Genomic DNA, 27159 nt, shown 5'->3' on the forward strand with positions numbered 1-27159 from the left:
ATTGCAGGGATAAATCATATCAATCTCAAAATAAGCAAGTCAACTTCTTACCCTATCTTCAGGAAGGAATCTGAAAAGCAGAATGTTTCCCTCTGAATACCATTGATGACTTCCTATTTTGAATTTTGAACAGAGGGATCCTCTTTCATCTTCTGCCCACTCTTAGTTCTATTTTTTACAGTGGGAAGTTGGCTCTGTCTTGATGATCCTTCCATTACATCCAAAGAGCTCTCGCTCTTCAAGTTGATTTTTGGTCTCTCAGCTCTAGTTTCCTCCAATAACGGTATCCCAATTCCAGGATTCACACTTTGTAGCATCTGATCAGCTGGTGTACTTAAAAACACAGGTTTTTTACCTTGATTTAAATTTTCATGCATGTTTGTGCTTCGTTGGTGACCAGACAGAATCTATACAAGCAGAATGAGCACTCAGAGAAAAGAATATGCACTTTACTACTCGTAAGCTAATGGGTCAGATATGTCAATCCAACGACACTAAATAAAATCAGTAGAAGTGATAGAACACATCCATCAGGAACAGAACTTCAAGATTATCACAAAACAACAATTCACGTATATATTTAGCAAACCTTTAGGTAGCAGCAAGTCATAGGCAACATGCTTCTGAAGTACAGGAACTTCTTTCCTTTCTTGGATACAATCTTCAAGCCAGGAGGTTTTAACCACTTGAATAACACCCAAAGCTGCAAGACTTCTGACTTCCCTTTTTTCACTGGGAAATCATACAAAAAAGGAAGATATGAGACAAAGTGAAATGTTGTAATGGAAGATACACACAGTAGGAAAACCAAATTAATAAAAGGATCACCAAGCTGACATCATAAGCATGAAAAAGCCTTAGTCCCTAAGCACCATAAAAAATGAAGCCAAAAAACCCAGAAACAGACACTAAAATAATTTTGCACAAGCCAGAAAGACTTACACCTCTGACAGAGTTCCAACTATTATATGTGTCAATCTGCTATTGCATGACACATAACGAGAGCCCCCACCTCTACGCACCATATTAACTAGTTTGCGCATTTCAGAAGCTTCAAAACCAACAAGTGATATTCTACATTTTGACAAGTATAAGTCATTGTCTTCAGACTGAGAATCATCAGCAACACAGTTATTGGGATTTGATTCAGTTTTGGTCTGCACTGTTGGGGCATCGCTATCAACCTCTTTAGAAACAGAAGCATCCACAAAAATAGAAGATGTATGCTGTGAGAGAGTGGCTTCTATATCTTGATCTTCAAACCGAGTGCTGGGAACAGAAAAAACATTTGAATCTGAAGCCATGGATGATAGTGAAGGTAGTGAATTTCCAATACCCTTGTCTTCTTTACACTGCACCGTCAAGCAACTCCTTACACTTTTGTTGGAAGATATAGAACCACCCTGAACAGTGTAGGACTCCTCATTAAGACATGCTACTCAGCAAAAGAGAAAAAATCAAGGTTAGATAAAATGTAGAAGAGTTAATATGCTACAACATTGAAGAGTGCCAGAATTTAGAGCTATGAAAACATAAAGCATTACCTCTTCTAGCAACAGATTGATCAAACCATTTCCTGTTTACAATATGAATATGGCCCCATCTTTGGGCAACTTTGTATTTGTCACCTTCTGGAGCGTTTGGAACGTCAAGAAAAATAACTTCTGATGAATAATGGCATGATGCTTACTAAAGAAGCAATGAAAAAAACTTAAACATAAAGGCATAAAAAAAAAAGCAAGGCATATAATGAGCCTCAGATTTGTCACCTTTAGGAATGCAAGATGCTACAACATCACAAAATGTTACAAAAGTTAAAATTTAAATTTCTGAATTCAACCGGAAGCAGAAGTACTTGAATCTATCTTGTGAACAAACTCACTCGAACAGCAATGAAACATTCATCCTAAACTGATATGGAGGGAACCCAGGAAAAATGGTATTCCAATAAAATAATTTTCACAGATCGTCAAAAAAAGAAACGAAAAAGAAAAAATTTCCGGATTTTCCTCAGTTCAGATAATTTACACACTTGAATGCAAATAGAGTTTTTAAAGACAAAGGCAGATTCTAGTCCATCAAAATAGATGTGATAAAGCTTCCATGCTAGGCACATCTGCACATGAAAAAGCAAGATAAGAATGAAGATGTGCAAGTTTCCATACATCATTTTCCTCCAAAAGAATAACAAAAAGGATATATCACAAATTAAGTGTGTGCATTTCTTCGTCAGCTCAGGAGAATAGTTGCCTCCGTTCTGTATGATAAGTTTTTCAATCTCCTTCCGCTTATCTGAAATAATATGCATGTTAGTGTTGGAATATGTAAGTCCCACATTGGGAAAAAAAAAGAAACACAAAAGGTACATGATATATTGGGTATCCAAATTAGATTGACATAAGTCATCTTAACAATTGGGGCCCAAATATGTGAAAGCCCATAATTAATAACACTACAGGACTTATATTTCTAACATGGTACCAGAGCTATAAGGCTCAATTGTCGTTGATCCAATACCCATTTTAGCATAGTGGGCTAGTATGAAAGAAGTCAAACCCTTGGTTTAAAAAAATCCAGGTGAACCCATAAGCTAACCAATAAGAACTAAACCCTATTACAAGTTAAACCAAGAAGAGTCAAATCTAAGTTTAGATGGGTCACCCCATGAATGACAAGTGTCAACTCATAATCCAGTTGCACTAGAGGGGAATGCTGGAAAATGTAAGTCCCACCTTGGGGGAAAAAAAAGAAAGGGTACACAAAATATTGGGTATCTAACTTAAATTGACTAAAGTCATTTGAATAATTGGAACTCATATATATTAAAGACCATAATTAATAATGCTAGAGGACTTAGATTTATAACAATTAGCATTCAACACACAAAAAAAAAAAAACACCTATCATTTTGGCTTAAAAAAAAATACTGTTTATAGTAAGCAAATTAAAATAAACTAATACAATAACCTGCAGGAATTCTGGTAACACATATCATCAAACCAGAAAAGGAAGAACCCTGTACGACTCCTGAGGAACAACACGGTGCTCGTTCCAGCATTGAGATAACCAATTGATGGTAACAATTGGTTTCTTTAGAGTGTTTAAAGCCCACTGCACAAAGAGAAGATTATTAAAAAGAAGAGAGATTGTATCTAATTAATTGATATAACACCGCTGACTACTATTTTATAATACCTTCAATCTAAAGTATTCATTACAGTTAAACAGAAGATAGAGTCATGGCTCATTTACAAGAAATACAGTTTTTTAAGGTTTAAACTTAGAGCAGTCTTTAGGTACCAGACCTTGTACTTTGCAGCTAAAACATTCTTTACAATGACAAAGTTAACATCCAATGATGCTTTAGTCTGCAATACTCCCCCCATTGCTGTGACCAACTTTTCTATCTTAACCTGCAACAAGCGACAAGCAGTTGAAAAATCATATATATTTACAGAATGCAGCTTAGGAAGTTACAGCAGGAAACGAGAAGTGATGATAAAAAAATTCTTAAAATTCAAAGCAAAAAAATATAGAAATAGTGTTCTAAAATTCTGAACCATCCTAGATAATTACCATTATAAAAGAATTATTTGTATAGGTCATAATTATTCTTCTATTTTTTTGGCCAAGCAAGAGAAAGTAGATAGGCAGTCTGGAGGAGACTAGAAGGAGAGGCAAAAGAACAAGACTAAGCAATCTTCAAAAATCTCAACAAAAAAAGTAGTAATTTCTAAAGCCCCAATTGCACCCAAATAAGACAGCACATAGCTCCAAAAAATTATCCACCTCTTCAAAGAGTAATTGCCATTTGAGCTTACAAGAACTGCAAGCCAATTTCTGACGGTAGACACTGTATCCTGATCAAATCAGAATCACTATTCAAATATAATAAATTCTCATCAAAGCAATCCTAATGAAACTAAAATACTTGTTACAGTAAACAAAGAGGAGTAAAAAAAGGCTCCGCCATCAGGTCAAAATTATCGAAGGTAGATGTAGCAGAAAAGCATGCCTTTTCATCCATATCAAAACCAGAGGCAAGTACTTTGACACCATCCATTGCAAGGCAACAAGTGAAACCTTGTTTTGGAAGCGCTCTATTTTCTTTGGCACAAGAAAGCACACATTGAGGACCTGCCAACAATGCACATGTGTATCAGATTCAAAAACCACCTTTACCAGCCAAAAGATAAATAGTAAAATAATAACTTTCTGATGGAAGTATTGCAATTGAACACCTAGGAAGAGGCTAAATCTTCAGTTCAAAATTTTGACAAACAATTTTGAATTCCACTTTTAATCATGAGTAATTTTATTCGCCTAGTCTTAACATATTGCGGACAACAAATCAGGAAATCAACTTCTAATACAAAACTATTCCACTATTATACACTAATAACTAAAATCAGAACACGAACCTAACAAATTACATCCCTTGGCTCTAAGATCTTCAAATTTCTCCTGCGAAGACAGATTAAAGTGAATAATTAAAAGTCCAATAAAAGGGACAGTGAACTGGAAATGTTGGGAGTTGGTTACGTGATCGGAAGAGGAGATAACATGGAAATCGCTGGGGCCGGTACGAGAGGGGTCGCAGCAGAGAAAGACCTCAGCTCCGTTGAGCTTCAGCGCGTCCAGAAGAGCGTCGAATATCTCCGGCGCCACCAGGTTGCGTGACATGAACACACTCGCTCCCTTGAATGGCTTTGGTTTCAGCATGTTTCTTCACAATCAATTGCACTACTAGTGTTAATTAATTATTTTTTCATAGCAATTAAGGATCACACAATGATGGAGTGAAATTTTTGAAAGAAATATATGTCCTAGTTAGGGTTTTTAAAGGGGAAATTTCGGTGGGTAAATAAAAGGCGGGAATTGTATTAATCATATTTCCCAAAGGTGCGAACTCGAGTCATGTCCAAATACTTTTTTTATTTGAGTTTAGTTCAAATTAAAAATAGTTATATTTGAATTTAATTCGAGTTTATCAAATCAAAATTAAAGAGAGTTCGAGTTCAGTTTGAGATCGATCCAAGTTTGGTTTAAGTTTAGGTTCGAATCTAAGATTTGATTTGTGATTCAGATTTATAATTCGAATTAATAATTTGTTGATAAAATGATATTGTTTTATCTAATAATAGGCAAAACAATATCATTTTAATAAAGAAAATTATAATAAATGCCTAAAACTAAGGGGTGTTAAGCAAAATTACCTAAAACTCTAAGAATTAAGCAAAAATGTCCTCAATTTAGGAAATAACAAAACTGCCCTTATATATAAACCTCACATTTCCCACGGATTTACTGTTAAAATTCAAAAGAAATTCGGATCTCTCACGGATCTCCCACCGGCGCAACAAATTTTCGTCCGTTGAAGATAAAACTTTGGATACTTCATTTTTGGCCAAAATCATACTATCTACATGTAAAGAATAAGTGCAAGCAAAATGGAGATTATTGTAACTTTTCTATGTGAAATGCAAGGCAGAGTTCATGTAATGTAACCTCTAGTGAGTGATTCATGTATAATCTCGTATACTAAAATAAGTATAAGCATTTTCCGCAAAGTGTAGTTATTGTAATTTTTCTTCATGTATGTACGGCGGAAATGTAAACATTTTATACGAATATGAAGTTATTGTAAATTTTCAATCCACAAAACCTCTGTGTGGTTATGTATTATCTTTGATCAAATCATTTTTTTCAATTTGCTTCACCACAATCAAAAGAGCATCTTTTGAAAAGCTTCTTGAATCAGATGATTTGATGTGTAATTAACTTCTAGATATTATCTATAAAAACAATGGGATATTAATTAAAATATTTTTTTGTTTGTGTGTTTATATATATATATATATATATATATATATATATATATATAATTAAAAATATAAAATATTTAAAATACTTTTAGATTGTCTATTCACTCAACCAAAACTTATTTAGCCAAAATATAAACTCGTCCAATTGAGATATAAAATTCACCCACTTATCCAAGATTGAAATAAGATGAAAATGTAAAATTTTTTAACAATTTTAACAGCAAAAATGTTAATTGGGTAATTAGTGTCAGTAAAACACCCAATTAACCAATTTATTTTTAAAAAATTAGTTAATCGGGTGTTTGACTGGTTGGGCAACCTATTCAACCATCATCGAATCCCATAATTTTCCCTTTTAAAGATAAAATAGTTATTTTAATTATTATCCCAAAACAATGAGTGGTAGACAATAGGTCATGCTGCTGAGTACATGAATTTTTCGATGACAGGTACCCTTTGATGCTAAATTTATAGTCATGCTAAAAAGTTCTTAGTACAGTATGGTTCCCTGATCTTGTGTTCAATTTGAGAGCTAAAAGAACACTGATTATTAGGACTAAGATGGTCTCAGTGTGTATAATTTTTTGTGATAGGTCTTACCACTATTGGTCATATTGGCCTCGTCTTTTCTTTATTTACCTATCATAGACAAGACGGGAACAAATTGGTGACCTAAAACAGGGATCCTGCCAATAGGTTTTCTGACCTTTTTCTTGATCCAGTTTTTATTACCAAGAAAAATAAGATCAAAATTGTAGTTAATTGAGTTTTTTTTTTTTTAAATAAATCCCTTAAATGTTTAATACTTTAATTAATATCCATATTTTTTTGTGAAAATAATAATTAAAGACGACCACAAGAAGAAAACCTCTGTTCTTTTTCAACTTTCTTTTCCATTGTACTGAGAAATGAATTACTACTTCAACTCGAGAAGTTATGGCTTTATGATAGGATCGAATGCCTATTTAATAAAGGGCACGTTCTAATTTAATTGGTTATTAAGTCTATTGATAAAAAAAAATTATATAATTTATGATTAAATATATAATTTAAATTATTTAATATTAAAATATGTTTAATTTAATAGTATATATATTCAATATAAATAAATAAAATCTTGATTCAACTTTTTAAAATATTTTTTTTTTTAAAATCAATGTTTTATATTGATTGAATCAAATCTGATTTTATATATGATTCAATTAATTTAATTAACAATTAATAGTTTAACTGATTAAATCAATTAATTTGATCTAATTTTTATAACCTTAGATGGAACAATTATTTAGGATTTCTTGATTAAAAAATTCATTCTTAACATTAGAAAAAAAAAAAAAAAAAAACTCTTCATTGATAGTGTGTTTTAGCCACAATTTTACTGTATCACTGGCATTAATTATTTGATTTGAGTTACTTCATAGTTTACAATTTTTATATACAATTTTATACACAAATAATGATATATCATTGTATGATTAGATATTATTTAATTTTTAATTTTTAATTATCTAATCATATAATGACAAATTCATATTTGTATATAAAATTATGCATATAACACTACTCCTCAAGCAAAACCCTCCCGCCTAGGCAAAGTTTGAGGATTCAGGAAAAAGCGCCACATTAATTTACCACCAAAGGCTAGAAAAATAAATAATGCTGATGTTTTGGTTTCAAGCCATGGTGATGATGATACACAAACTAAAGCTTTCTAGTTTCTCCTATTACACTGTACCTCTAATGAAGATGGTGCCATGCGACATCATTTAATTACAAAAATGGTAACTGATAATGGCAACAATGGTTGGCCGGAATGAAGAACCCGTAGAAAAAGGAAGAAAAGCCTGTTACACAATTTGTGGTGTGAATTTCCTAAACTATGTCAGCTTGACTGTTCGAAATTTGGTGCAGTTGACTGCAGGTTTGTTTTCTGGGGAAGACCTGCAGACAGTTTTTGCGACTTGTGTCTTTCATCGCTTTGTTGGACAGGTAATTTTTCCGGGTGCACTGGTGTGCCATCCAAATCCAGTTCTGCCTTCCTCTTTACCTTTTTCTTTATACTTGTCATCATACCATCCGCCGTTTTCACTTCATCCATAGAATTGCTTGAACTTCCCTTCAATTTCTCTTGTTTTAGCCTGTCCCCACTGGCTGATGGACTGGGTGTCCTCATGGAAGCTGCTGTTGTATTAGAATTTGGTTTGCCAGATGCAGCTAGACCATGACCACCTGAATCAGAGCCCAATCCCTCTCTTGTATACTGTGGCTGCACAATCACACCCGTCTCAATTTGAACGCCTACCTCTGTTTTAGGTGTCAACATTTTTTTCCTCCTAATTTTCTCCCGATCCTTGGAAGAAATTAGCAAATTAAGATAAGAATCAAACATCAATAGATATGAAGCAACCCCTAGAAAAAGGAATGATGAGAAATCCATAAAGTCTTGGCACCTATAAACAACTAGTCCACCATGTTATCAAAACAGGTTTATACAACTTAAAGAGCAATCCATAAATATGGTATCTCCATAATATTGAAGCAAACAAGCGAACCTAGCATCCCAACTCCATCGGACTAAAATCTAAACCCTACTATTGATCTCTGTCAGAGGGAGTACAGCATGCCTTTTCACCTTTACATATATGACAAGCTTTTCTAATGTTATAATTTTAATTTGATACACAGAAAAGATGGCCGCATCACTTGCACCATATAAGAAAAGCAGTTACTCTGAGCTTCTTTCTCGTTCGTTCATTATCCTAACCAGCACAGAGCCATGACCTTGTGCTTAAGTCTTAGATTTATATAAAAAAAGCCAGGTTTGCAAGGTCAAGTATATTGAAATTTAGGATATAAAGAGAACGTATAGGAGGGGTTGGATTGAAGAGAGGAGAAAATAATATTGTGATAGGAACCCAACTCAAATATTATTAATATTAATAAAATAGTGTTGACAACAGAGATGTCAACTCCTCCCAAAGGCAATTAGAGGTGTTTTTCCCCTCCCAAATTAGCCAAAGGTTACCCAAATACCAAATTAACAATGTTTTTCTTTTTCTTTTCCCCTTTTCTCTCCTTCAATCACTCATATTTATACTTCCTATATTTTAAATTTTAAATTCAAATATTATCTAAATCAAATCAAATATCCTATTATAAAATCTTATAATTAAATAAAATATATTATCTTAATCCAAATATGTTTTATTTATTATTATTATTTATTAAATCCTAACATTACCTGCCCCTCAAAAACTACCTTGTCCTCAAGATGGGGATATATTTTTTTTTTTTACTGCTCTTCCAACCCAATTTGAAAAAGTTCTTGTCATATTGTTTTTAATTCAGTTGTTGTTTGAGGTCGAGAATGTCAACTTCATGTTGTTCGCCATTGTTAAACACATCATACTAACATCATTTGTCCTAAGCACCGACGCATATGTCTCGTCAAGTTCAACATCATTCACCATCAAGAATGTGTCAAGCATTCCAAATTCAGTCTTGATCACATAATCTTCCTCCTCAATCATCTCTCTTTTTATGACTTCTTTAGATAATGACGATGGTGGTTGAGCCTCAATCTCTTCGTATTCTTCCTCAAATAATGGCGATGCTGGTTAGACTTTGATCTTATTGTCTTCTTCCATCCCTTCTCCCATATTTTTTTCATTTTCTCCTCCATTCATTTCTTCAAATCTTCTCCATTCATTTTCATGTTCTTTCTCTTGCAGTTTTTTCTCTTCAGTCTCTATTTGAATCAAACATTCAAGTGAAGAGAGGTTTTCCAACGGCGGGATCTTGTTAGATTATGCGATTCCTTCATTCAAGTGTCCATTTTCCTTGTCGTCTTCAGATAATGCCGGATTTTGCTCTAGGACGCTGGAATCAACCAATACAGATTCTTTCCTTTTTATGTCGTCTTCGAATACGATTAGAATCTCATAATCATCCAAATCGTCTTCGTCCACCATGAAAATGGCCCATGACTTACGTTTACAATGAGTCCTCTTTGTCTTTACAATGAGTCCTCTTTGTCTTCACAACAAGGACAAATTCTATTTGTCATCATTTCTCGGATTTTCCACTGTGTTAATCGTCGAACAATCCACCATCATCCTTGATGAGATCGACTTTTTCCATCCTCAAAATTGATGTTCTAATACCACTTTGATAGGAACTCAACTCCAATATTATTAATATTAATAAAATAGTGTTGACAACAGAGGTGTCAACTCCTCCCAAAGACAATTAGAGGTGTCTTTCCCCTCCCAAATTAGCCAAAGGTTACCCAAATACCAAATTAACAATGTTTTTCTTTTTCTTTTCCCTTTTTCTCTCCTTCAATCACTCATATTTATACTTCCTATATTTTAAATTTTAAATTCAAATATTATCTAGATCAAATCAAATATTTATCTTAATAAACTCAAATATTATCTAAATAATATCAAATATTTACCTAATTAAATCAAATATATTATCCTAATCCAAATATATTTTATTTATTATTATTATTTATTAAGTCCTAATATTACCTGCCCCTCAAAAACCACCTTGTCCTCAAGGTGGGGATTTTTTTTTTTTTACAGCTCTTTCAACCCAATTTGAAAAAATTTTTGTCATTTTGTTATTAGTCCAGTTGTTGTTTAAGGTTGTTCGCCATTGCTAAACACCTCATACTAACATCATTTGTCCTAAGCACCGACGCATATGTCTCATCAAGTTCAACATCATTCACCATCAAAAATATGTCAAGCACTCCAAATTAAATCTTGATCACATCATCTTCCTCCTCAATCATCTCTTTTTTTATGACTTTTTTAGATAATGACGATGGTGGTTGAGCCTTAATCTCTTCGTATTCTTCCTCAAATAATGACGATGCTGGTTGGACTTTGATCTTATTGTCTTCTTCCATCCTTTCTCCCATATTTTTTTCATTTTCTCCTCCATTCATTTCTTCAAATCTTCTCCATTCATTTTCATGTTCTTTCTCTTGCAGTTTTTTCTCTTCAGTCTCCATTTGAATCAAACATTCAAGTGAAAAGAGGTTTTCCAACGGTAGGCTCTTGCTAGATTTTGCAATTCCTTCATTCAAATGTCCATTTTCCTTGTCGTCTTCAGATAATGTCGGATTTTGCTCTAGGAAGCTAGAATCAACCAATGCAGATTCTTTCCTTTTTATGTTATCTTCGAATACAATTAGAATCCCATCATCATCCAGATCGTCTTCTTCCACCATGAAAATAGCCCATGACTTACATTTACAATCATGGTTTGAGTCCTCTTTGTCTATACAATGAGGACAAACTCCATTCATCATCATTTCTCGAATTTTTCATTGTGTTAATCGTCGAACAATCTACCATCATCCATCATCGTCCTTGATGACATCGACTTTTTCTATCCTCAGAATCGATGCTCTGATACCACTTTGATAGGAATCCAACTCAAATATTATTAATATTAATAAAATAGTATTGACAACAGAGATGTCAACTCCTCCCAAAGACAATTAGAAGTGTCTTTTCCCTCCCAAATTAGCCAAAGGTTACCCAAATACCAAATTAACAATGTTTTTATTTTTCTTTTCCCCTTTTCTCTCCCTCAATCACCCATATTTATACTTCCTATATTTTAAATTTTAAATTCAAATATTATCTAAATCAAATCAAATATTTATCCTAATCAACTCAAATATTATTTAAATCAAATCAAATATTTACCTAATCAAATCAAATATCCTATTATAAAATCTTATAATTAAATCAAATATATTATCCTAATCCAAATATATTTTATTTATTATTATTATTTATTAAGTCCTAACATATTGTTATTTAGATATTTTGAGCAGTTTTTGGTTGATTGGGAGGCTACAAAATATATGTGTTAGGTCTGTATTATATTTGATTTAGGCTATTATAAAAACCAAAGCCCAAAATAGATGCAAATGATTAGGCCATCACCCATCAGATCTCACTATGCCATATACATGCAAGAAAAATTACATTGTGCTGCCAAAAGTACCTCCAACTTATAAAAGAGTAGCTGTGTTAGTGCATGCACACAAGGATAGAAAGTGGGTAGGAAGAATTCACATACCCTGTGTCTGTTGTACATTTCCCTTCTTCTCTCCTTTGCTCTACAAATAGCGCGTTTAATCCCATGGTTGTCCATTAAACCATTTGGCCACAAATGTGCAAGCTGTGTCACATTCTCACAGAAAGGAATACGTATCAATATGCATGAAATGGAAGACAATCATTGAATTGCAAATATATCAACTCAAAAAAGAGCACATAACAAAATGGAAATAATAACAATCAATAATTAAACTTGGGACAACATCACACCGTTAGAAAGACAGAAATTCAAGCAAATGATTATATGAGCAAAAATAAAAGAAACTCTAAAGAATAACAACTTCAACCGCTCTGGAAAACTGTAACAATAAACTTCTAGAAGTTAAAAAGTGATAGAAAGGAGATTGATGGAGAGTGGTTGACCCCAAAAAGAGAAAAAGAAAGATGATTTGCACAATACTAAATTCAAAAGATATGTTCTAATAAGTGATCAACAAATTTCGAAAAACATTGAACACTGATGTGAATAAGATAGACCATACAGAAACCGTAAAAAAAGAAACTAAAAATGATGATTTGGGTAGTTCTAAATTATATATAATGCAAGCTTAAACAATATATTTTTTACATTGAATATACAAGAAGCAGCAAATTGATATCACAAAACTAACTTAGAGTAAGAACAATAAGGAGAAGTGAACAACCTCCACATAGAGCTTTCTAATTTGTGGACCTGCATCTTCATCCAGCCCCTATAACAATTAAAAAATATAATTACAGATAATTTTAAAAAAAAAAAAAAAAAAAAGCAAAACAAGATTCTCCCCCAATAGGAATCAATTTTCAAGAAATTATAAAGAAATTTTTTCAAGAAAGGCTGCTGTACATCAACATAAAGGTCATAGAGATCACAAATCTTGTCCTCCAAGGCAGTATCCATGCTAAATTTCCTTTTACGAACTCCATGCTCTTCACCAATTTCCTGAAAATCATCTGAAGATCCAGCTTGATGCTCAAATGCCTGAAAATCAATTGTGCCTTTCATGTTAATTGAGCAAAGATCTTAACTTATTGAACTGCAAACTTAGCACATCAGAACAATTAAGTACTGCAATAAACGAAAGAAAAAACTACATTCAGCAAGCAAAGAACACAGTGACCTTGAGCTTAACAAAAGAAAGAGTCAAAAATAATTGGAAAGCAAGGCCAAGCAAGAAAAGAGAGAACCAATATGGCTTTATTTATTATATATTCATAGTTTAACTTAACCAGCAAATAAAACATAACACCAAAAAACCACAGACCAGAAAGCCCAACCAAAAGACAGAACAATTTAACCAAACCCTACCTTGGACTCCAAAGACAGGACTCGCTCTTTTATCATCTCAACAACTTCCTTCTTTATCTGTTGAAACCTATCATCTTTCTCCTGCTTTGCTAACAAACCCATACTAATCATGATTTTTAAGTTTCTCTGCAGGAAAACAACAAAATGCCTCATCAACAATAGTGGTTGAGTATATTATTTATTAAGAAGCAAACCCAATTTGATAAAAGCACATATTTGAAACAATTATGAAAACCTAGTATTATACAATTGGCAATAAATTATTGAATTGCAAAAACCCTTAGTTGTAATCAGAAGAAACAACGGTGAAAGGCAATTAATGGCATATCTTTGATATATAAACAAGGGCTGAGACTGCAATTATAAAATGGTGCAACAGTTACAAGATTCATTTCATTATTTGTCTGTATATAGAATACCTTAAGTGTTCTGAGCTGTATTAAGTGTCCAAGGATACTCATTAGGCGATTAATCAACTCTTTGGATACCTTCCCTTGGCTTGCCTGCTGCAAATTTTTACATATTTTTATCACTATAGAGACACCAAGGTTGAAAGAACACAAGAAAATAAACATAAAAGTAGGATGAATACTATTTTTGTGGAACATAGAATCAAGGAACAAATAATTAGATTTTATAGATTTTCTCCATTACTGCTAGTCTGGCAACTTTGGCAAGCTTTAGCTTTATTTCTCCAGGTAATCTTCTTTTAATTGCTTGGGATGAGGTATCAGCTTCTTGGTTTTCCATAGCAGGCGGCCTCGCTGTAACATTTACACAAAGAGCAATTTTCAAATTTTATTCAAGAGGAACTTCCCTGAATAATCATCTGTAACATAGAAAGTTAGCAAGAATTTCAAAACTTACATTCTGCGACCATCTTCTCTAACTCCCTGATCGCCCTTTCAAGCATTGAACTTTTGGACCTTGCACTCGAGGCATCCTTTTTGTGAATGTGAGAAACTTTCTGCATAATATTAGATAAAAACAAAAAAATATCAACATGGGAATATTGTATTATATGGTAAAACAAACAAAATTCAGTCACATTTATTTCCAAAAAAAATAGCCAGAAATTTTATAATTTGACCAACATTTGCGGTGTCACCTTTTATTTTGCATAAAGCTAGATGTCCATTCTCCCATAAAACTATCAAAAAAAAAAAAAAAAAATACTCACTGTTGTTTGATACTTGCCCTCTGAAACATTAAATGTTGACAGTTCATGATTGCCATTTTTTCCTCTTTGCCGAACAGATGGTTCTGGCTCATCAACATTACGCAATAATTTTCCAGATTGGGATTTTGATTGTAAATGAGCACTATGATCATTGTATTTCTGATGCGAAACATCAGAAGGTCCACTGACATCTTTTAATTTGCTACTGACATTCTTTGCTGGAATAACTCCTGTCTTCTGCCTTTCAGTATCTTTTGCTTCTGCCAGAGAAACAGAAGCACTGCCATTTGAAATTTTCAGAGATGAAGGATCCAAGGTCATTTTAGCATCAGCACTTTTCTTTTTGGAAGGAATTACAGAAACATTCAACTGATTCTGGCCTTTGGCATCCCCATAGTTTTCACTTGTCACAGCCAAATTTTGAGCAGAAAAGTTTTTCCCAGCAGTTGTTTTATTCACTTTTGCATGTTTATTTGACACATAACCATCGTCACTCTCACCAAGACCCTTGGACAGATCTTTTCTTTGCCTTTTCTTTGGTTGCTGGTTGGGTATGACAGAAGGTTCACTGCTGGAGAAAGGAAATAAAAGAAATCAATAAAGTAAAATCAAACTTTTCAATTAGATTAGCATATGTTTATGCAACTTGTCCTAATTATAAAATAGATACAAAACACCTTCAATGTTGATGCTCAGGGTGAAAGACTACAAAAGCTAAGTAATCACAAACATTGACACTATTAACCCTTGAACTAGTAACCCACTGAAATTCCCCCAAAAGAGTCATAAGTCACCTATCTCAGGTAACGTTACATCTGATAAACTTGATTTTTAAGATGAAACCCAGTGTATACACCTTTCCTCCTTGTACCCTTCTCCAAAGCCTGATCCACATATTTTCCTTGCAGATCACAAATTAAACCATAAGGCAAGCCTCAAGCTCCTTTCATTTTTGTAATCATCAAAGCTGATATCTGTACAACTAGTTGTCTAGCATTTCTTCATCATTTTCATCAAAGCATTGCATTTTCTGATATACAAGCTCTTAAACTGTTCTAAGATTTTTAAACCTAAAGGATGATCTAGGATTACAAATTCTCAACATCCCAGCCAAAAATAAATTAAGTTTTGAATGAACAAATTGAAATTGTGAACTTTCTAGCAACCAAGCATTTAAGGTTGGGGTGCTATAGAGTCTTTTTAAGTTCTCAAGAGTCATTTGCCTCGTCAAAAATATTGTGCACCTTATACAATACACGTCTAATAAACATGGCCTATTCCCTCCCTAATTTATCAAGTGCTATAACGCCACAACTATTTAACTACTTTTTTCACATTCACAATATCAGAAAAAAAAAAAAAAAAAAAGAGCTAATTCTCACAATGAAGAGATTTGATGGTTAACCTCTTAAAGAACTTCAGCTCACACTAAAAAGGAAAGAACATGAAATTGGCCAAGCTTGTATTGTATATATATCAAAACCTAGATTTATGGTAAGCCAAAGGCTATATACATTTTCTACCTAGGAATATTTTTCAGGCCTTAAACAGAATAAATAAATAAATAAAAGACAGAAAGAAACAGAGAAAAACTGCTATACGGTCAACTAAAGTGACTTGAGTCCACAGATGTACTAGTATAAAGGTCAAGGAGAAAACTCACACACGCTCCAACTTTCCTCTGTTAACAAAGAATCCATCATGTTTTATTGCTGAATTATCAACCTCAAAATATTCATCCTGCATGACAAGTAAAAAGGGAACATTATATGGACAGAGAAGGCTTCATGTTAAAGAAAACCATCAATCTCAGCAGCAAAAACATAAAAATAAACTCCAAAAATACAACTAAAAGATAGAGATACCAACCAGCTCAGCATCATCAATAAAGGAGTCTTCTGTATCATACTGATCATCATCAGGAGTATCATTTAGTTCTTCATCACTACTATCCTTACCCTGAGAAGTATTCTAGTTAAATTAGCACATGTAATTCCCTATGAAAATAATAATGCTCAGATGCACAAGAAAAGTTTGCCCGTTAACTCAATCATCCATTAACACACTGTTGCTAATAGTGAGTCAAGCCAATAAAGCAACTGTATAATTGCCAACTGCAATATAAGATACCATGTAAAGACGTTCAATCTTCTCAATAACAGCACTGAAACGATTTGGAACAGGCTCATCTTTCCCTTTGTCCTCCTCTGCTTGTCCCTATATGCATTCATCCAGAACAAATAATTTCATTCATACCGCAAAAACAGCACAAAGAAACTCTATACATAAATATTACACATGAATAACCGAGTTCTCAACTCATCTATCTTTAGCATACACCACAAAATCACAAGCAGAAAATATACAAGCTTTACCCAGCATCCCCAACCCCAAAGATCCCCCACACCAATATAATTGTCAAATATAGGAATCATTGATCCCGTTTCTGTTTTCCCTTTTGATAACTTAGCAACGTTGTAATTGTAAACAGTCAATGCTACACTGCTAATTTAAAATTCACCCAAATTCACAAAATTAACACAGAATTCCATGCTCAGTGCTCTAACAAACTAAAAAATCATAGTACATTCTCTGGGGATGAACAAGTCATAGAATCTATCAAACACTGAATATGTTAAATTCACGTAAACTGTAATATATTAACCATACGCATTAATAATTTAATTAATTATACATGAAGGACTTACAGGAGCTATGCGAGACTCAAGGTTGGGGCGAAGTATAGGTTGCGGGTCGGGTACTGATTTTGACGATCCGATATTATTGGCTTTGTTAGCGTCTTTCACGAGCTTCTTCCAGGATACATACGTGGTCTCTCCGGGTCGGAGCTCCACCGCAAACACTTGTCGGTCTCCTGATTTCAGAAACGAAGACATCGGCTTCGACGACGATTCGCCACCGGCAACTCCATAGCCGCCGCCGCCAGGCTTATCTTCCTCCATCAACAGTTCGGTCCCGTTGAAAGAATCGTAATTCTAGGGAATTTTCTAATATTCAGAATTCGAGAAGTATTGATTTGAGATTCGTGAGACAGTGAGGGTTTCAATTGGAGAGCAACATTGCGCGGGATTGCGAAACGTTTTCCTCAGGGTTTTTGGTGTTTTTTTTTTTCGTTTTTTTAAATTTTAATTTTGACTGAGATTTGATTTTCTCATTGAATTTTTTCTTGCGTTTTCTTTGCCGAGAAAATTGTTAAGAGGGAACACAACGGGCCGGAGCTAAGGGTCCAAACCGGAGGAATAGTCCACTCGACTCACAGACGCAAGTGAGTTTCATATGCCTAATTTTTTAAAAAATTAACTGTGTTATTTGAGATATTAATTAAAATTGGTAGAAAATTTTCTGCATAAATTTTTTTAGGTAAACGTATAGCGATTTTATTTTTATAAGCAAATTTACTTTTAATTCCAAAAATACCCTTTCTGACTTATTATGTGATTTTTAGCAACTTATATGGGTACATACAAGGTGCGTAGGTACGTATAAGGTGCGTGAGTGCGTTCAGGATGGATAAGGTGAGTACAAGATGCGTGCAGGGTGTGTACGAGGTGCGCAAGGCACGTGCAGAGTGCATACAGAGTGTGTGGGTGCATGCGGAGTGTATACAAGGTGCGTGAGTGCGTGTGAAGTACGTACAAGATACGTGCAGGTGCGTGGGTGCGTAAAATATATATATATATATATATATATATATATATATATATATATATATATATATATATATATATATAATATAATATAATATTTAAATATTATAATATTATTAATTTAATATAATATATAAATAATAATAATAATAATTTTTAAATATATATATTACATTATTATATATATTTATTATATTTTTTAAATATTATATTTATTTATTTATTTATATTTTTTACACACCCACATGCATCTTGTACGCACTCCGCACGCACCCTGTACGCACTCCACATGCACCCACGCATTCTGTACGTATCCTGCATGCACCCATACATCCTGCACGCACTCACGTATCCTATACACACCTACGCACCTTGTACACCCCTTCACATCCTACACACAGAATTGTTGAAAGTGACGTAATAAACTAGGAGGATATTTTTGAAATTATAAATAAATTTTGCTTATAAAGGTAAAACCGCAGTACGTTTACCTAAAAAAGTTTACCCGAAAAATTTTTTGTCGATTTTAATTAATATCCCGTGTTATTTATACGAAAGGATTTTATATATAAATAATAATATATTATTATATAATTTAATATTATTTTATTTTTAATTTAAAATTTTTTAATTATATAATAATATATTATTATTTTATATAAATTATATTAATAATTTTACTTTTTTTAAAAGCTCACATAAAGAACGATGAAATAACAAATTTTCATATTTTAAATTTGAAATTTTAAGTTTTTACTCATTTTTTAAGCTATTTGTTCATTTTAATCTTTAAAAAGTATTTATATTATTTTCAAATATTATAATAAATATTTATTGAACCATATCATTCTTATTATTAAGGATAAATATATATTTTCTGTATTTTATTTAAAAAAATTATCATGTTCATTTTATATATTTTGAAAATGTAATATAACATTTACATCTTGTATTTATTGTATGTTTTGAGAGTATAACTATCAATTTTAAAACTATTGAGTGATATATTAAAATTTTTAAAATTTCAAAAACATTTTCAATTTAAAAAAAAAAAAAACCCTCTTAAAAATTCATTAACACCCTTTATATTTAAAATTTTTTATCTCTATCCTAAAATATATGATTATACATTATTGACATTTTTATCTATATTTGTATTAGGGTTGGATTCGAATTGAGCTGAGCTCAAGCTCGGCTCAGCGTAGTTCACGTATAGCTGAGCTCGAACTCGTGAAAGTCAAACTCGAACTCAGTTCAAATTCAATTTGACTCGTTTTTCGTTATTAAAATAATATCGTTTTAATACATATTGGTCAAAACAACGTCGTTTTGTATCAAAATTTTTAATTAAAAAATCTAGCCAGTAGCTCGAGCTCGGCCAGGGTTGGCTCGTTCGAATCGAGCTCGAGCTCTAACAGATTCGATTCGAATCCAACTCTAATTTGCATAAATAATTTTTTTAAGTATTGAAATTGATATAAACTATGGTATAAAATTATTTAATAAAATTTTATAAGTAAAATGTGATTTAATTTGATATTTTTTTTGCCTTTTTGTAATTTTATAAATAAATTGACATAATTTGCTAAAAAATTAAAAGGTAGGTAGAAAATTAGTTTTTTTTTTAACTGAAAACATGACATATTATCAAACAATGGGTGTGGGAAATAGGTATTTGGCTTTTTAAATTAATGTTTAAAATTAAGATTTTAAAATATAAATTTTCGAACTGAAGTCTTAACAAATTAGCGAACACAAACTCTATATATATGCGATCAAGTTAAGTAAAGTTAAATTTGAGTTACGCTAAGTTTAAACTTGACAAACTTATATCAAAAGTATTCAAGTTAAACTCGTGTTTTAATTTAGCTCAGAACTAAAATGATAGTGTTTTGATATATATTGAAATTTTTTAGATTTGTAAGTTTGACAAATTAAATATTATTAAAGTTCAAGTTTAAAAATATTTAATTATTAGACTTTAGTTCAAATATTTAATTATTAACCTATAATGTTTTAATAATGTGGTTTAATTATTTACAACTTATGAATATTGAATTATAAATAATCATAATTTAATCTTAATTATTTGTCAAATAATCTTAAAAAACTTATTATTTATATTAAAATATTGAGTTTTGGAATTAAAAATGTTATTAGATTATAATTAAATGATCCAATAATTAAAAAAAAAAATACCAACATTTGAATAATAACTTAAATAATAATATTATTTTCATAAAAAAATTGCATTGAGTGAATCTTTATAATTTTTTTTTCTAAAGAGTTAAATTTAAAATTATGAAATTGTATTTTAATAATTACAGCTTTTTATTATATACTAATATTTTCAAGTAGCAGCTACTTATGGGCTTAGACATGCATTACTTTCGACAAAAATCAGGCCTATGTAAGAAAAACCCGGCCCATTTTGAGGTTTATCCACAGTCAATTTACGTTTCCCTTTCATATTTTCTCACACTTTCCCACCGCCCAAACGGCCTCACCCCCACTCATGACCACTACAACTCTCCTTTTTCCACCGTTTGTCGCTTGCAAACCTCTTTCTTTCACCACCACCAACACCACAACAACCGCAGCCTTCTTTCCTTCTTCCATACATTTCCCCTCCATCTCTTTTCCTTTCCCTAAACCCTTCAAAAGCCCCTTTGTTGTACGCGCCGACGAAGTTGACGCTGATGGCGGCGGTCCCGACGACTACGACATGGACGAGGAAGAGGTGGAGGAGCTGGATAACAAGAAAGACTACGACGTGGAGTACGACCCGCTAGCTGCTTCTGCTAGTGCCGCCGGAGACGACGACGACATTGCGATGGTGGATAGCAAGAGTTTTGTGTATACGCAAGGCTGGGACTCCGAGATGGTGGTGGATTATAGAATTGACGAGGACGAGTTTCATAAAATCAGTCTGATGGAATGCGATTTCTTTATTAGGAAACCTCCGGATCCTGATAACGACGTCTACGATTTCAGAGAGGTTAGTTTTAGGACTGAAAAATGTTTTTTTTTCTTTGTATAATTTGATAAATAAATTGTTTTAGAGTTGAGAATTGGTGTTTAATTGTATTTAATGTTCATTCATTGATATGCAGATGTATGTTACTCCCCCGGATACTGATATTTATGCGATACCGAAGGTTCTTGCTCCAATGCCGCAAAAGGTACTTCATTTCTAGTCATTCTTGCTTTCTGTAATCTGTACTTGTAGTATTTTAGAAAAAGGCTAGGAATTTATATCAAACTTCATATTTGTAACATCTTACAAGTATTATGTACAAGTATTCCCCATATTGCTGGTGTTGCAAAAGTCAGCATATTTGTTTTTAGAATTGAATGACACTTTTGATAGCATTTGTCAATGAAGGTAAAATGTTTTTTTACTCAACTTCTTTTGCTATTTTATGCTTTAAAAGTGGAACTATTTTTCAACTTGTCACCACTTACTGGAGAGGATTGCTATAAATTTTTTGGCTATTTGTTGGACATTTGAGCATGATTTTACAGTTGTGTTGATAAATCAGTAACTTGGAACTGGTCTTTCGCCTCCGTAATCATGAAGCCATTGATTAATTTGTTGCTACTTAATTTTATGAGGAATATCTTAGGTTTTCTTATTAATGGTACCTGTTTCCTGTTTGCTGAAATTGTAGTACATTCGCTGTGCAAAGAGTGATTATGGTTGCTACAATGTCACAGAACCACCCATTGACGCACCTCGAGATCCAATGTACAAATCTGAGAGGGAGATTCATAAGGTATGACTGATGTTTTGTTATTTGATATTTCAGGTTTTTCTTATAAACTGCTGTAAATTCTGCAATTTCAGGTTGTACCTGTCAAAACACACACACACAAAAGGACGCCAACATTTCAAACATGTGCAAACCTGTTTATGATCTTATTGCTTTGAAGCCATTCTTTTTATATGGATAAAATATCTGGCATATCAATCGGATTGTTTAATCTGTACTAATCATCTCTTGGAGGTGATTTATTGACTACCGAAAAAACTGAAAATGTCTGTTAGAAAACATTGCAATATAGGAGAATAAGTGGTCATTGTCACAATTCTGTTGTGGCTGCTCTACAGAATATAGAAGATGAAAGAATCCTTGCCTTTAAAAAGAAATGACTTTTCCATAATGATGTAATGTTTTTGATAACATATTCACCAAGCTGATATGTGTTGCAGGTATTCTTGACAAAGCACTTCAGAAACAGGAGGTTGGGTGATCCAGAGTTTGTGCTAGATTTTGAGGAGATTTATGTTATTGATTCTAAAACAAAGTCGATTACCAGAGCTAAAGTTTTGGTATGCATTTTTAGTGTTTGATTTGATTGAATATCCTGTATTGATGTTGCTTCTTGAATTACATTATGCTTTTAGACCTCCTAGTTTTTGTACCTCATTTGTTATGCCTATTTGATGTAGTTTTTAACCACAGAAGATTTAGTGATCATGAGTTGGAGTTCTGAACTTCTGGTATCTGCACTTTGTAGCAAGATTCTTTTGCTCCCGTGTAAATTAATAAACAAGTTTAGCTATTCGATCCCTAAATATACAATAACTTGCTTGATTTATATTTTTCTTGTATATATGATCTACTGGTTACTTTTGGCCAGGATTTATGTTTAATTGTCAATGTGCTTTTTGTAGGTCACAGTTCCAAGAAGCAGAGATAGAAAGACTGACTTACTTGTAATACGGGATAATGGGACCTCCTTCAAAATTATTCATTCAGTGAGTATTTCTTGACCAAGTTCACATTACATATATCAATAAGTAGTATCTTGTCTAATTCATCATTCTCTAATATGGGTTTAGAGGGAAAGAGATGATCCCACCACTGTAATAGAGAAAGAAGAGTGGGCCAAGAGCAGGCAAGACATGGAGAGACATCTGAGAAAGCTTCGGGATTTCAGCATTTCAAATTGGTTCTGATCAACTTGCAGAATTATGTAATCTTTTCACGGAGATAAATATGCAACAAAACTGCGGAATGGTTGAAGGCAGGCAGTTACACAAACATTTTAGATTTGACTGGAGACGTTAGCAATCATCAGCTATAAAATTGTGTTGATTCCGAAAATTTTTCTGAAAAGGATAGTAGGTATTTTCTGTCTTTCCGTTTTGTTTGTGGAAGTTGCTTGACCTTGTAATTTACATTGTTGTTCTATGCTCTGGCTTGTAGAAACTTATTTACACAAAAAAGTCTTGATGCTTACAAAGTTGCTTGCTCTTGCTGGTGTTCTTTTTCATTGTAATAGAGTATGTTCATATGTTTAACTATTTAAAATCAACATGTATCAATTAGCTGATTGCACAATTAGACTTGCATTCCTTTGTAACCAGATCTTTTATTGGAATGTCAAAATTTTGTAACATTCTATTAAAGTTGAGTTAAAATGACTAATGAAGCACTCTACAAAGAAAGTATGGCTTGTAGTTAAATGGAGTGACATTCTTAATTTGTAGTTGAGTAGGATTATGTAATTATGTGATTAAATATAATTTTATTTTTAATTTTAAATTATTTAATTATATAGTAATATGTTATTGTTCAATGACAAATTTGTGTATATAATTCTTTTTAATTTGTAATCACTTTGAGTCGTGATAATTAAAGGTATATTTGTTTTGTGAAAATATGGTTAAAAAAATTATCTAAATATTAATTAATAAAATAGTTTTATGAATATCTTATAAAATTATATCTAACACATTTTTAAGTATATAATTAAATATGTAAATGATTTATTATCATATAATTAGATTATTTTAATTAAAAATAAATTAACAATTAATCATATAAATATACATCATCTATATATTTAATTATATAGTCAAAAGTATAGTCAAAGAGCATTGTTTCATATTTTTCCCTGAAATTAATAAGAAATTTGTTTAAAACTTAGTGCTTTACTGCTTCATATATTGTGTATAAACAATGCAGCCCTGAAATACTTGTTTTTGTCAAAGAGTCCTCCATGGAGTTGCTTAAGTGTTTGAACCATGTCATGCAAAACCTAAAAAGAGAAAATATGATTTTTAAAAATTTAATTTTAAAAGAGAAATCGTTAGTTTTTAAATTTAGAGGAAGAATGAATAATATTTTTTTATTTTTAATATATTATTAATTAAATCATAATTTTATTTTTAAAATTAATTATTTTTATTAATTTTAATATTTTATAGATGAAAGTTTTAGTTTTTAACATTTATAACTCGTAACCTTTAGTTTTGCAATAATTCTTGGGTGATAACATATCTTTTAGCCCATTTTAATTATATAACTTATTTATGCATTTGCATCACTACAACCCTACACAACATCTCCCCTCACACACTTCAATCTTGACACGTGTCAAATCCAATGTTGATTTATGTACCAAAGTCAAACCCAACAGAGTCTGGGCAGAGAGAAACCCCAAGATTTGTGAATATAACAAGGAACCCAAAATCTTGATCTTTTAACATTAAAAAAAATATACTATAATACTCTTTATCTAATTATATATTCCTTTCAATTTTTTATTTATTCAAATTTTATTTAAACTATATAAATCTAAAAAAAATCTAAAACTAAGGTTGAATTCGAATTAAATCAAACTCAAACTCGTTTAAGTTTGAGCTTGGTTTGATTTGAGTGAATCTTAGCTCGAACTCAAACTCATTTCAAAGTAGTTCAAACTCGACTCCTTTTAAATTTAAATTGAGTTTTTAGCACTACTTCACACTATAATTAAACAAAAAATGATTAAAATAACATCGTTTAATATATATTAATCAAAATAATGTTGTTTTTGTTAATTCATTTCAACATTTTTTAAACTCGAGTTTAAAAAAATTTAAATCTCAAGTTTGAGTTTGTTTGAGTTAAAATTGTTTTAGGTTCATTCATATTGAACCTATTTTCAAACTTGAATACGTCTGATTCAAATATAATCCTACTTGAAACTTTATTTTGAAAAATGTTTGGTATCCTTTATTTTGTTATAATTTATACATGTCTCTCATTTTTATTTTGTTATATTATTTTAAGTATATAATGTAATTAAAATTAAGTCTTATTTTTAGTTTATTGTATAAAATCAAAGAATAATTTTATTATTCATATATTCATCTCAATTATAATTATATATAAATATAATAAATAGAATGACTATTTATATAGTTAGGAGAAGTTCAGTTTGAGTAATATTTTATTATTAAAATTAAAAAATTATCTTAAATATAAATTACTTAGAAGATTACTGCTTATAAATGATTATTATATTTGATAAAATTTGATAAGTATAAATAATTATTGTATTTTGTTAGAGGTAATAAAATAATATTAGTAAATTATTTTACTTAAATGCTCTTAGGTATAATTATTCTAAAATATTTTTTATATTACTTGTTATATTAATTAAAAATTGAGTTATTTTTCTTAAAAATTAATAAATAAAAATATAATTATAACAAAATCAAGATTACATTGATAATATTTTAATATCTAAAATAAATATGATAATTAGATTATCATCTACATTACTTAACACATCAAAATTTGGTAATAAAAAATTAATATAATTTTTATTATTAACAAATTAAATAAAGTAATATAAATAAAAAAATATGGATTATCAAGATAATTTTTATTGTCTAGGAATCGAACTGACTCTTTGGAATAAAAACTGAAATAAATGATCAATTAACCAAGAATATTATGGTTTGAAAACCCCTAAAACCTTGAAGTTGAAATTGATATAAACCCTATAGCTTTGTTCCAAGTTCTTGTCTTGTTCAAGTTTCCACATTCTGAAAAGTCTATAACCTGAACTCTTTGGTTGAAAAAATCAGTCATGCAAAGAGATTTGTTTAAACTAGTGGTTAAGAAGTTGAATCAAAACTAACGAAAGCCAAATCAAACATCAAATATCAGCACCCCGTACTCTTTCTCTGCTGCTCAGAAAGTTCATTAAACTCAACCCAATTATAGTATCTTCCTCTATTACCTTTAACCCTTTCTCCCTTCCTTCCACCATCTTTAATATTCTATCTCACACCTTCCTCATCTTCTTCATTTATCGACCAACAAAGAGAAGAAGAGGGCAAAAATAATAATAATAATAAAAATTGAGATGGGCAGAGGGAAGATTGAGATCAAGAGGATTGAGAACTCCAGCAACCGGCAGGTGACTTACTCTAAGAGAAGAAATGGGATTATTAAGAAAGCAAAGGAGATCAGTGTTCTCTGTGATGCTCAAGTTTCTCTCATCATCTTTGCCTACTGTAGCCCTTCTACTAAATAGGTTTAATGTTTTCTCTTAGAATTTTTTATGGGTTTTGATTTCTTTTTGTTTATTGGTGGGTTTTGAGAAAAAATCTGGTTTTTTTATGGTGAAGCCTAGTTGATATTTTAGGCAAATATCACAAGCAATCTGGGAAGAAGCTGCGGGATGGTAAGTATGGGGTTTGTGTACGTATATCTATATATATTCTTATCAGTGATTAACATATACATTTTCTTCAACCCTTTTTGTGCATCATTTTGTCGAAGAAACTGTAGCTTCATGCATGTCCCTAGAGGTTAAATGACATGGTTTCTTTGCTAAAAATATGATAAGAAAATCAAGTGTGGATTCTATGAACAGAAGGTCCTACACTAGAAATGCCAAATGATCAAGATATATATATTTGTGTAACCGATGGAGGCTAGATCAAAATTATTTAATCTAATTACAAAAATTATTTTAATGTTGATAAATCATTATATAACAAAAAAAAAATAAATTACTTATAAATATCAAAGGATATTTTAAATTCACTGCACGCAGTCACATAAAATCTTATTGTAATCGAAATAACGAAACCATACGCTAACTTTCAAGCCTCCACGTTACAAAAACTTACATGAACTCTGTAATGACCATATTACCCTTGTCGACCATACGTGTCCTACAAGGGTCAACCCACTACCCTTCACACCACCGTTGATGAAAATTCTTTCTTTTGCTCTGTCGGGCCTCAAACGATACTTTTATT

The 27159-nt window shown here is 31.7% G+C and overlaps 3 protein-coding genes across 7 annotated transcripts; 1 reads left to right on the forward strand and 2 right to left on the reverse strand.

Annotated features, from left to right (window-relative positions):
- Nucleotides 1–369: 369 nt before the first annotated feature.
- Nucleotides 370–4870, reverse strand: LOC123206232 (DNA topoisomerase 2-binding protein 1-like). Its single transcript, XM_044623382.1, is given in 11 exon segments — nucleotides 370–407; nucleotides 590–732; nucleotides 943–1435; nucleotides 1545–1638; nucleotides 2201–2292; nucleotides 2968–3003; nucleotides 3006–3111; nucleotides 3306–3413; nucleotides 4016–4137; nucleotides 4422–4464; nucleotides 4543–4870. Coding segments are annotated over 11 exon segments (1455 nt in total). The 5' UTR covers nucleotides 4723–4870.
- Nucleotides 4871–7429: 2559 nt separating this feature from the next.
- On the reverse strand, nucleotides 7430–17673 carry LOC123206233 (ubinuclein-1-like). 5 transcript variants are annotated; one of them, XM_044623387.1, is made up of 13 exons: nucleotides 17148–17673; nucleotides 16570–16656; nucleotides 16309–16398; nucleotides 16103–16179; nucleotides 14440–15007; nucleotides 14127–14226; nucleotides 13914–14023; nucleotides 13679–13762; nucleotides 13260–13385; nucleotides 12798–12932; nucleotides 12616–12663; nucleotides 11931–12032; nucleotides 7430–8175 (listed from the first exon to the last, which is right to left on the reverse strand). In XM_044623387.1, exons 1-13 carry the CDS (start codon nucleotides 17400–17402, stop codon nucleotides 7708–7710), a joined length of 2250 nt encoding a protein of 749 aa, XP_044479322.1. In that variant the 5' UTR covers nucleotides 17403–17673; the 3' UTR covers nucleotides 7430–7707. The 5 variants fall into 5 exon arrangements, with proteins under 5 accessions (XP_044479322.1, XP_044479319.1, XP_044479320.1 ...); XM_044623384.1 differs by having other exon boundaries at nucleotides 14440–15010; nucleotides 17148–17671; XM_044623385.1 differs by having other exon boundaries at nucleotides 13679–13765; nucleotides 17148–17670.
- Nucleotides 17674–20572: 2899 nt separating this feature from the next.
- Nucleotides 20573–23387, forward strand: LOC123206212 (PLASTID TRANSCRIPTIONALLY ACTIVE protein 6, chloroplastic-like). Its single transcript, XM_044623361.1, has 6 exons — nucleotides 20573–21105; nucleotides 21221–21289; nucleotides 21779–21883; nucleotides 22321–22440; nucleotides 22786–22869; nucleotides 22954–23387. Exons 1-6 carry the CDS (start codon nucleotides 20623–20625, stop codon nucleotides 23068–23070), a joined length of 978 nt encoding a protein of 325 aa, XP_044479296.1. The 5' UTR covers nucleotides 20573–20622; the 3' UTR covers nucleotides 23071–23387.
- The last annotated feature ends 3772 nt before the right edge of the window (nucleotides 23388–27159 follow it).

This window comes from Mangifera indica, unplaced genomic scaffold, assembly GCF_011075055.1.
Source record: "Mangifera indica cultivar Alphonso unplaced genomic scaffold, CATAS_Mindica_2.1 Un_0028, whole genome shotgun sequence".
NCBI lineage: Eukaryota > Viridiplantae > Streptophyta > Magnoliopsida > Sapindales > Anacardiaceae > Mangifera > Mangifera indica.

Coding starts and splice junctions, on each gene's coding strand:
- LOC123206212 (XM_044623361.1), top strand. CDS start 20,623: ATGACCACTACAACTCTCCTTTTTCCACCGTTTGTCGCTTGCAAACCT. Junction 21,290..21,778: donor TTGCTCCAATGCCGCAAAAG/GTACTTCATTTC, acceptor CTGAAATTGTAG/TACATTCGCTGTGCAAAGAG. Junction 22,870..22,953: donor CCTTCAAAATTATTCATTCA/GTGAGTATTTCT, acceptor ATATGGGTTTAG/AGGGAAAGAGATGATCCCAC.
- LOC123206233 (XM_044623383.1), bottom strand. CDS start 17,402: ATGGAGGAAGATAAGCCTGGCGGCGGCGGCTATGGAGTTGCCGGTGGC. Junction 14,024..14,126: donor AGAGAAGATGGTCGCAGAAT/GTAAGTTTTGAA, acceptor TAAATGTTACAG/CGAGGCCGCCTGCTATGGAA. Junction 13,386..13,678: donor TACAGCTCAGAACACTTAAG/GTATTCTATATA, acceptor GTTTTCCTGCAG/AGAAACTTAAAAATCATGAT.